Here is a 12,025-nt window from a genome sequence, read left to right on the forward strand (position 1 = left end):
GGGGTTCTTGCAGGAACCTAACTGACCAGCTTAAACAGTTTGAATTTGATAAGACAGCAGGTGCACGCACTTCACTGAAAAATGTAAAGATCTCCTAAATGTAAGATAAGGTTTCTCCTTTTATGATTATACCATCCATCTTTTCATATTTATGCAAATGGTTGTGTTATTTCACACTTTCTCCCTTTTTAGAAATTCTGAAAATGGCCAATTCAATTGATAGGAATCAACAAAGAGGTAAGAATATGTAAGAATATGTTAAAGCTGCATTGGGTGCAGATTACTGAATGGCTGGCTCACTTATTTGCATGTGTCTGCAGGTATACTGACCAGGAGGCACACAAAGGTATATATCATTGGTATTGGTTTGTCTCATAATGTTATGCAGATCACATGTATCATCTACAAATAATTTGAATGAATCTAAAACCTTAGAGGACTCTGTCACAGCAGCCATCTTCCTCCTCCTACCTCTTCAATGAAGATCCCCGAGGCATCTAGGTATGAATACCGTTGTCAAAAGTGACCTGTTCGATCACCATGCACTGCAAAATCATTCTGGCTATGGATAACCGACAAAGGCCATCAACATGCCAGAGGACATACGTATTGGACTTTGGGCTGGGAGGGTACCTGTTTTTTAAAATGCTGCTTTGCCTCTAAAATCAACTAGGACAACTAAAAGATTGTGTTATTGTTGTTATTTTTGCTGATTATTACTAATAAAAATGAACACCAAAACGTCCTTTGTGGAACCATTAATGGGGGTTTTAAAGGGTTCTTGAAGAACTCATAGGGGTTCCCCCATAGTTTCAAAAACTCCTCAAGCAACCTTTTATTTTTAGTGTGTCTGTCTATCGTGCTGCGTAGGTCTGAACAGCCGTGATCTCATCATATGAATAGGCCTACTTTGGCATATTTTATTACATTAAAGCCTTATTCTAAAATTGATTAAAAGTGTTCTTTAGCCTAATCAATCTACACACAATACCACATAATGACAAAGCAAAAACCTTTTTTAGAAATGTTTGCAAACTGAAATATCACATTTACATAAGTATTCAGACCCTTTACTAAAAAAATTGTTGAAGCACCTTTTGCAGCGATTACAGCCTTGAGTCTTCTTGGGTATGACACTACAAGCTTGGCACACCTATATTTGGGGAGTTTCTTGTATTATTCTCTGCAGATCCTCTCAAGCTCTGTCAGGTTAGATGGGGAGCGTTGCTGCATAGCTATCTTCATGTCACTCCAGAGATGTTCAATTGGCTGGGCCACTCAAGGACATTCAGAAACTTGTCCCAAAGCCACTGCTGCGTTGTCTTGGCTGTGTGCTTAGGGTCGTTGTCCTGTTGGAAGGGGAACCTTTACACCAGTCTGAGGTCCTGAGTGGTCTAGAGCAGGTTGCCATCAAAGATCTCTCTGTACTTTGCTCTGATCATCTTTCCCTCAATCCTGACAAGTCTCCCAGTCCCTGACGCTGAAAAACATCCCCACAGCACAATGCTGCCACCACCATGCTTCACCGAAGGGGTGGTGCCAGGTTTCCTCCAGACGTGACACTTGGCTTTCAGGCCAAAGAGTTCAATCTTTGCTTCATCAGACCAGAGAATCTTGTTTCTCATGGTCTGAGAGTCCATTAGGTGCCTTTTGGCAAACTCCAATTGGGCTGTCATGTGCCTTTTACTGAGGAGTGGCTTCCATCTGGCCACTCTACCATAAAGGCCTGATTGGTGGAGTGATGCAGAGATGGTTGTCCTTCTGGAAGGTTCTCCCCTCTCCACAGAGGAACTCTGGAGCTCTGTCAGAGTGACCATTGGCTGCTTGGTCACTTCTTTGACCAAAGCCCTTCTCCCCTGATTACTCAGTTTGGCCAGGCGGGCCAGCTCTAGGAAGAGTCTTGGTTTTAAAAATGATGGAGGGCACTGTGTTCTTGGGGACCTTTAATACTGCAGAAATGTTTTGGTACCCTTCCCCAGATATGTGCCTCGACACAACCCTGTCTCTGTGCAATTCCTTTCACCTCATGGCTTGGTTTTTGCTCTGACAGGCACTGTCAACTGTGGTACCTTATATACACAGGTGTGTGCCTTTACAAATAATGTCTAATCAATTGAATTTACCACAGGTGGACTCCAATCAAGTTGAAGAAACATCTCAAGGATCAATGGAAACAGGATGCACCTCTGCCCAATTTCAAGTCTCATGGCAAAAGGTCTGAATACAAACAGTACCAGTCAAAAGTTTTTAAACACCTACTCATTCAAGGGTTTTCTTTATTTTTACTCTTTTCTACATTGTAGAATAATAGTGAAGACATCAAAAGTATGAAATAACACATATGGAATCATGTAGTAACCAAAAAAGTGTTCAGATATTAGATTCTTCAAAGTAGCCAACCTTTGCACACTCCAAACTTTTGACTGGTACTGTATATAAATAAGGTATTTATGTTTTTTATTTTTAATACATTTGCAACAAAAACCCTTTGCTTTGTCATTATGGCGTATTGTGTGTAGATGGATGAGGACATTTGTTTATTTAATCAATTTTAGAATAAGGCTGTGAAGTAACACAATGTGGAAAAAGTCAAGGGGTCTGAATTCTTTCCGAATGCGCTGTACATCCCGTTGCCGAGTATAAAACAAGGCTAAGTAGGGTCTATAGGCTATGCAATAAAGCCCCAATAAAGCCCTTTCTGGGGAGTTTTTCCCAGCCAAGAGCTTCTACATCTGCGTTGCTCTCTGGGGTTTTAGGGGCGGTTTCTGTATAAGCACTTTGTGACAACTACTGTTGTAAAAAAAGGCTTTATAAATAAATGTGATTGGTTGATAGCTTAACCATGTCAATGTACGGTCTTTACCACATGCCAGCTGGCCGTAGACCGAGGTCTTTTCACACACTGAATAACGAAGGAAGGGGTAGGGGGGTTCTTGTCCGTAAGATGTCGGCACAAATAGCATAATAACCTAAATGTACTCCTGATTCCGGATTCATGAAAAGACTGCGTTTTGGGGAAAATGCCTAAGTGTTGCATTTTTGAAGGAAGGCAATTTTAAGCTTTCATCTTTAAAAGCTTGTAACGTTTTAATCACGCCTTGCATCTTTAACTAGATCCTACCCACGGGAGTTGAGTTAGATCAATGCGTTGAGTTTAATAAATTGCAATACGTTATCTCAGTGGGCTATCAGAGGCCCTCACTGAAATCGCATCTGCTGAGAAATGCAACTTTTAATTGAGAACATCAATCCCGAGTTAATTCTCTCTCCACTTCTAGCCCCTCACCCTTTATGAAATAGGCTGGTCCTTACACCGTGACATCCTCCAATCAGATATCTTTCCACTTCAAGTAGAGCGAAAAGGGAGGTGGAAGCTCGGCCTGGTGTATAAAACCGTTTTCGCGTGGGATTTTTGTACCAATGCAACCTGCAACTCCTCTGCTAGCCAAGGCCGAGTGACGCTACTAGGCTAGAGCTACACGAAGAACGCGGGACGACCCCGTGCTGGTGTGTGGATTTCACTAGAGTGTGACAAAGAGGGGGAACCCCCAGCAGCGGAGCGTGAAGCCAATGCTGCTGCCGCGGCCTCAGAGCCCAAGCAGACGTGCGCTGTCCAGCCGCGGTGGTGCTGAAACCCCGGCATCAACCCTTCCCTCAGTGACGTAGGGAGAGAGGGGCAAGGTTTGGCTACAGGCAGATAGAATACACTGGATATTAATATTGTAATGATAAAACCGCGCAAAGACTACACAGAAGCCATATAGAACATACAGAACTCACAAGCAACCAAGCATTAACAAAAAAGCTTGGAAGAACGGGTTGGACTTTTCCCCGCCCTCGGTGTCACTCTTAGGTTGTGAGCAGCACGCCGTATCCTTGCGGAACCCAGAGAAGACTCCGGGGAGAGACAGGAGAGACTTCAGATCTATAAGGTACGCTCAGGTCTTTTGTTGCAGAATGAAAACAGGTGTAGGTTAAGCTACTCGTGTGAGAAGCGAAAATCGTCTTTATTGGTTCCAAAACGTCAGTTGGTAAGAGTTATTTCATTTGGGTTTAATCCTAAAAGCACGTCCCAGACCGCCTGATTTTTGCATACAACGAATGGTGTGAGTTGTAGAGTCCTGTGCACGGGATATTTAAGATGTGCAATAAGTCGTTTGTTTATTGAACTGGACTGTAAAACTTTGTTTTCATCTTTGAGTTTAGAGATTTCTAGATAGACCAGAAATCTGTTTATAATAGTCAATCTGTTGAGTATAGGGAAGCACTGGGGCTTTCTTCTGGAGGAGCTGCAGGAGATGAAGAGGGAGTGAGTGTTGGCATCGAGATGCCGCGAGAGCTGATCTCGTATAGCTTTTTGGTGAGCGCGCTAGGCAGGAGAGAGTGAAGTGATTTTTCTGCTGTTGAAGGATGCGGAGCTAAAGGTTTTATGTTTGAATGACAAGACTCTTCCGGCCGGCACAATGGTTTTGACTGCGTTGACCCAGTTTAGCTGCAAGGTAAGACAGCATATTGCTCTTATCTACGCGTTCTGTCTTCATGTTATCTGGGCTATTCGAATAGCTATTCCCACAGACATGGCTTTATAGCCGTCATACATCATAAGACCGTTGAATTGACTGTGCTGTAATTACTCATTTTTAAGAAATAGGGGGCTAGCCTCGTCCGGAAATGCACAATTTAAATATAGCACTGTGTTGGGGCATGAGCTACATAGCCCACAGACTGATTTGCTGTTCCCGAGAGACAAGATAGAAAAAGAAAAGGAGAGCCGCACTCTAGGAGCTCAGATGCAATAATTGAATAACCTAATAACGTTTCGACAGACAAGCTGTCTTCATCAGGGTATAATGAGAGACAAGCTTCCTTGGTTACACCGCAGTTGTCTTGTTCTCCCGCTGGTTGTTTACAAGATCCCCCTGTCTGTCTCAGTGTCTGTCCGCCTAGTCAACGTGCCTTTCCATCTCCTCTTCATTGGTGTTTCCCACCGATATCTCACTCGCTCGGTCCTGGAAACGTGATTAATTTGATGGGGCCTTGCACTAGCGATAAATCACACGCACCCCACATCCATCCATCAGTGCACGCATCCATGTAATGCGCGCGCGTGCACACACACACACACACACACACACAAACGCACAGTCGCTTATCACCCACAGCAAGCGAAATACAATATTGTTAGCAATATAAACAAGCCAGGGATTATTTATTTGATATGCCTATAAATCTGGAAGCCAGGCCCTCTAATTGCATATCAAGTCATCGCCCCTTCAGACACTTGATGATGCTTATGGCTTGTAGGGTACTGTGCTATCATCGTCAGACCGCCTATCAGCACTTGTCAGGACTGTAACATGTCAATGTAATCATATTGCTGTCCATAATACTGAATTAGATGGGCTGCTTCAAGCTTTCTGTCTTTGTAACGTTCTGTGCCGTGCATGGCTGTCAGTGTCACCCCAGTAATAGTCTACACAGACCTGTCGTTGCTGTAGGCTACACGACAAGACCCACCTGTTTGCCCATTATAACTATATCACAATGCAGCTGGCCTTGACATAATTATGTTGATTTCCTCTTAAGTCTTTCAGTGAGCATGGAAGACAGGAGTCGCACCGCTATGGTCTAGCTCTTGTTTCCACGACAACGACAGAGAGCGAGGTACTTTGATGCACAGCGAGAATACACTAATATCTACGCCGAGATGGCGAAAAAAAGCATACATGAAATATAAAAGATATACCTTAGAGCAAATAAAAAATGTATGCACAGATGACGGATGTCCGCGAGCCTCTAATTTCCTGGTGATCCGCTCTCTCTCGATACGCGTGGCAGCAGAGAAACTGTTGCACAATCTGACGACGTAAACCATTCAATTTGCCGAAGACAATCGACAATAATCATAGGCTAGGCCTATAAGATTACAACGCTCCAAATCATACCCCCCCCCCCATTCGTCATTTGTTTTCTCTAGGCTGCATAGGCTTTTGAATCTGTTTTTATTTGATTTTGTCCTAGCTATATATATATATATATATTTTTTTACAGATTGGTCTTCATTGCACTGCTCTGTGGACCAGGGATGTAAGCCTTTATAGAATCCTCGAGATTGCTATGAGACATGATCGCATAGGGATGCGGTTTTGACTTTGACTGATTGATTGATTCATCTGTTGTTTTATGTCTTATATAATCAGGCCACATTAGGGTCTACATGTTGTTTGTGTTGTAGGGAGACTACTGTGATTTTTTTTTTAAAGGTCATAACCTGATCCATTTGTCAATCCAAAGGCAAGTGAAAATCCTTGTTTACTTGGCAGGTATTAGACATGTAAATATTGGCATTTAGATCGACAGTGGTGCTGGTTGGTAGGCTATTTGTGTTTATTGGTTTGCTAATTCTCACCAACAAGACGTCAGCATCAAGTCATTCCGTCGTCATAGAAACAGGAAGTGAGGTGTGTGGGTCTCTCTGTGTGATCCATGGGGGTAACAGAGGGCGCAGTGCATGGCTCGTCTACCCCACATCAATCTGTGTGTGTGAGGTAGGACATCAACACACATCAAAAGGGAGCCAGCGGCTCAAATGACAAACCAACGCCTTCCAAGCCCCTTCCATGAATCTAATTTACAAACCAACGCCTTCCAAGCCCCTTCCATGAATCTAATTTACAAACCAACGCCTTCCAAGCCCCTTTCATGAATCTAATTTACAAACCAACGCCTTCCAAGCCCCTTTCATGAATCTAATTTACAAACCAACGCCTTCCAAGCCCCTTCCATGAATCTAATTTACAAACCAACGCCTTCCAAGCCCCTTCCATGAATCTAATTTACAAACCAACGCCTTCCAAGCCCCTTCCATGAATCTAATTTACAAACCAACGCCTTCCAAGCCCCTTCCATGAATCTAATTTACAAACCAGCGCCTTCCAAGCCCCTTCCATTAATCTAATTTACAAACCAGCGCGTGCATCCATAACCCCTCTGAACAATACATTAATTAGCGAGCCATGGATTCCAAGATACAAAACACCCAGAGGCATTTGATCTCAATACATCCAATTAAATGGCAGATATTGAATCCTCCTGGCGCGAGCAACTTCAGCTGCTGAGTGATGAGGTCAGTTAAACTGGCCTCAATAGCAGAGATGGGTGTATTTTCACATGCTGTAACTAGACACGGTTTTCTTGAGAGGAGAGCAAAAGAGAACTTACGTTTTGACAATATAGACCCACTCTGATTACCAGTAGAGACAGGTTTTTGTAATATACTACTAAATGGCACTTGCATAGTTGATTATCTAGTCACATTGCACTCAGCTCCACAAGCTATCAATTGAAAACAGCGATCACACAATGCACTGCAGAGTAGAAGCTGTCCACGTGCTGAAACACCTGTAGGGCATTTCCATGCTTCTGCTTTGCATTTCCATGCTTCTGCTTTGCAACCTTGGTCCCTCCTTCAGAGATAAGTTTGACAAATAGAATGAACTACAATATTTATTGTTTTTGTATTGGAACAACTGATGGAAACTATTACCTAAGAGGGACCACCAATGTGCAAAGTAATGACGCAAGCGTTTATGAACAACACAATCTCACACTCAATTCGTGCAAATATGTACAAAAAGTATTTAATCAGATTTCGTGCATTTTTTGCATTTTTTTGTGTGAATAGACACATTTTTGTGCGAGTTCATTCATGGGAAAATACATTTTTTTGTGGAGCCTACATTACACATTTTCTTTCATAATGCATTTTATACAAGGCTATGTTTTTTTGTGTGGTATGGATTAAGTTATTTGATTGGGGAATGGGGATACATTTTTATGATGGGAAATTAGAATACACACACACACACACACACACACACAAACACTTACAGACATATACACACACTCACTTTGTTTGTACTCATGTTATAGCCAACTTTTGACTTTTGTATGAATTACTTTTAATAAAATATGTTTTTCTAGTTGTCATGAATTTATAATCTTTAACTGGTTAAATGTTTGTAGTTTGCATGTTTCAGTAATGATTAACATGGTTAAATAATCTTTGGTATTTTTATACATATTCTGTATTTCCACTGAAGAAAGCAATAATTAATCAACACACTAACGTAAATAAATGGACACTAGCTGTTATAAAATGGAAATTGCTATCCGTAAATGAATGGTGAGAAATGCTCAGTCTAAAGCCATTAGACTATGGGTTTCACAGCCCTATAATAATGATGCAAGTTATATCACCTTAATAGGGTTTATTTACAACCTATGGGGTATAACATGTTGGGCAAAGTGGTATAGGAGTGTCTGACATATAACCCCTAACTTGAGTTCAGTGATCGCCAATGAGAATCCAGAGGGGCCTAGCTTCGTCCCTCATGACTGGGAAAGGCCTGTATTCTAGGCCGTAGAAAATCCCACATCCATCTCATTAGATCAGAACAGGATGGAGCAACAGTGATTCATATTACTGGTTTGCATCCTAAAAAAAGGATAGTTGTGTTTGCTGCATAACACACGTCCATTATTTGTCTACCTATATGATGTGGATCATTGTCAGGTTATTTGACATATAAGCTTCAGTAACAAAAGAACCCCATGGTTGTAATAACACTTTAAACAGGTAGTTTGTAAATGTGTATAATGTATTTGTTTTGGCCCAACACTGGAAAGTTAACCTATGTAAATTAGACAGTCACAGTGGATTTTCTTCTGAATAACTGGTCAGGGCACTTTCCATTCAGCTTCAGGCAACTTGGATGTAAGGCTTGATCACACCTGTAGTGACTACTTCTATCTGTCATGCCCATTGTTGCTTATCCATTGTTGCTTATCCATTGGTCACTAGATATATCTATGTAATTAAACCCAACACAATGTTAAAAAACAGAGTGCTTTCCACTACTAGATCACATAACTAGACGTGAGCTGGATGTGATCCCAACACTGCCACCAGTGTAGCGGAAGAAAGTGAAAGCTGCAACAGGGACTCTAACCAGGGCTCATACGTGGCAAAGTGAGCTCTAACGGACGTTGACATTAAAGCCCAGTAGGCCTCTGGGCAGAGGCAGTAGTCCTACAATGCTGGCATATGCTTTGTTTCCATTTCCTCAGTATATAACATGATTGACACAACCGTAATAATCATCATGAAACTGCCTTGGAAGTGCAATAAGTGTAAACCAACATAATTCATTATTTTACATGAACCTGTTTAACTGCATTGATATCGATTCATTGATCATAATCCAGGCCTGTTGTAGTATACCATGCAGTTGCACCAGGAGAATTTCAACCAAACAGATTTTTTCCGCAGGTGTTATGTTTCCCCATATTTATTATTAATACATTTTCCATCATGAAAATGTATCACTATTCCCAAATCAAATACCTTCATCGATACCACAAAAAAAATATACTGATTTTTTTGGTCCAATCTGGTTGTAACGGCTTTCTAATGGTGAAGGAGAGTCGGACCAAACTGCAGCGTGTCTATTGTGATTCATCTTTAATAAACAAACGTAACACACAAAACACTAACACTACACAACGAAAACCGAAAACAGCCTATACAAGTGTCTACTAACCTCTAACCAGGACATCAAGACACACAGGACAATCACCCACAATACAACCAAAGAATATGGCTGCCTAAATATGGTTCCCAATCAGAGACAACGGTAAACACCTGCCTCTGATTGAGAACCACTTCAGACAGCCATAGACTCTCCTAGAACACCCCACTAAGCTACAATCCCACTATACACACATTCCAAAATCCCAAGACAAAACACACCACAATACAAAAACTCTATGCCACACCCTGGCCTGACCCAATACATGAAGAAAACACAAAATACTTAGACCAGGGGCCTGTTGCACAAAAACTAGGATATGATTAAGCCAGGATATCTTGGTGATCCTGGCTCAATTGATCCGTAATCCGGTTGCACTAAAGATGGATAGGGGGCAGGAGGATATGTTATGGTATAAATTACCATGGAGATTTATTCTGTGGAGCTAGCCTGCTCCAGACCAGGCTAAATTCCAGGATCTATTTAATCTCATCCCTAATGTCAGTCAGCAGTCACCACAAATGGAAACCAATAGTTATTTCACTGCTCACTATACATTGTTATCACATATAACTAGACCCACTGTTATTATTTAAACGTTTGTGATCATTAATTTCAATGATTTTGGATAAAAAATGATTTTTAGATGTTGCTATCATTAGATAATTTACAGTTTCCCATAGACTATAAGGCTATATATAAAATGATAGAATATTAGGGCCACAGAGGGGAAAAAAAACAAGTCATAATATTGTAACCAGTTGTTTTAAAGGAGGACAGTTGTTAAAATGACAGATGTGGGGCATTTCGTGAAATTGTACTTCAGTATGGTTTCATAAACAAAGACATGCTGATGTGCCAGAATATTAAGTATCACATTGTCATAAGTATCAAAACTGTAAAAACAATATGTAGCTTTTCTGCAGAAAGAACCAGCCTCATAAATTTATGACTTTATCCTTTTTCTTCAGTGTGGCCCTAGTACTCTGTCATATAAACAAATACACATTCCATATGAATATAAAAACACAATGTGTAACATTATGTTCCTTATTGAATAAGGACAAAACAAAGCAGGTAAACCATCAGCTCCTTTCGAAACTGAAGTCACAGTGACTCTACAAGATGGAAAGCACAGAATCCAAGCATATTATACAAAATGATACATACACATTCAAAGGTCTGTATATAACACACCCTGCATGTCTGCACACTAAAATAAATGCAGGACAAATCTATACACATCAACTGAACAGACAAATGAATGGATGCAGTAGCCTCCCTGCAGCCTTGTATTACACAGTATACCGCACAAACATCATAAGAGGCCAAATTCACAAAAACGAACCCAAAAAACCCAAATTCCTCTGCCACCGCAGGACATATTTAACCAAAATTGAAAGCACACATACTAACTAAAATAATTCAACACATATTGGTCCCTCAGCAGCCGACCACTGTCGTCATCAGGGAAGATTGCCGGATTGTCCCAGTCCATGGCTGGTGGCACTCTGGGGGCCCTCTCCTTCCTCAGGCAGGCCACATTGTGGAGGACAGCACAAGCCACAGTAATATCACATGCCCTAACAGGGCTGACCCTTAATTTGTGAAGGCAGTGAAAGCGTGCCTTCAGGAGGCCAAAGGTCATTTCAACTCTGGCCCTGGTCCTGGCATGGGCATGGTTGTAGGCCTGCTGTGCTTCCTGGGGGTCTGTGAAAGGTGTCAGGAGAAAAGGCTGGCAGCCATACCCCCTGTCTCCCAGCAACACACCAGAGAATTCACCTGTCAACACAAAATCTCATCATTACTACCTCATAAACACAGTGATATTCTTGACACAGCCATGATGGTTATAAATAGGGGTTGTGTGGCTTACCTTGTGATAGGCACTGATAGATTTCAGAGGCCCGAAAGATTCTGGAGTCATGGACTGAGCCAGGCCATTTTGCCACAACATTGCTGATCACACAGTCAGCATTGCAGACCATCTGAAATCATAAGATGAGGAATATTACACCAATCAATGCACATCACTGGCAATGCAGAGTGTTCGTCAATGGACAATATCAAAAAGTTATGTTCACCTGAACATTAATGCTGTGAAAGGATTTCCTATTCACAAAATCGGCCTCATGGGCACCTGAGGGGCTTTTATCCTTATGTGTGTGCAGTCCACTGCACCAATGACATTGGGGAAACCTGTCACACAAAGTAATGAGTATCCTACTATGTGTTAACAGTTGTCCTGTAATTTGTAGATCCTCTTACCTGCAATCCTATAGAACTCCTCTTTGATGTCACAGAGTCTTCTGTGGCCAGGGAAGGAGATGAAGACATCTGCTAATGCTTTGATAGCCAGACACACATCCTTATTGTGCGGCAAATTGTGGCCTTGTTCAGCATCCCCACTGAGTACAGGAAGGCTCCACTAGCAA

At 41.7% G+C, this 12,025-nt stretch overlaps 1 protein-coding gene across 1 annotated transcript; it reads right to left on the minus strand.

Moving 5' to 3' along the window:
- Positions 1-10,952: 10,952 nt before the first annotated feature.
- Positions 10,953-11,949, minus strand: LOC135573912 (putative nuclease HARBI1). Its single transcript, XM_065024121.1, has 3 exons — positions 11,859-11,949; positions 11,467-11,578; positions 10,953-11,372 (listed from the first exon to the last, which is right to left on the minus strand). The coding sequence occupies exons 1-3, from the start codon at positions 11,925-11,927 to the stop codon at positions 11,002-11,004; spliced, it is 552 nt and encodes a 183-aa protein (XP_064880193.1). The 5' UTR covers positions 11,928-11,949; the 3' UTR covers positions 10,953-11,001.
- Positions 11,950-12,025: the final 76 nt, after the last annotated feature.

The sequence above is a fragment of the Oncorhynchus nerka genome, linkage group LG11, assembly GCF_034236695.1.
Source record: "Oncorhynchus nerka isolate Pitt River linkage group LG11, Oner_Uvic_2.0, whole genome shotgun sequence".
NCBI classification, from domain to species: Eukaryota; Metazoa; Chordata; class Actinopteri; order Salmoniformes; family Salmonidae; genus Oncorhynchus; species Oncorhynchus nerka.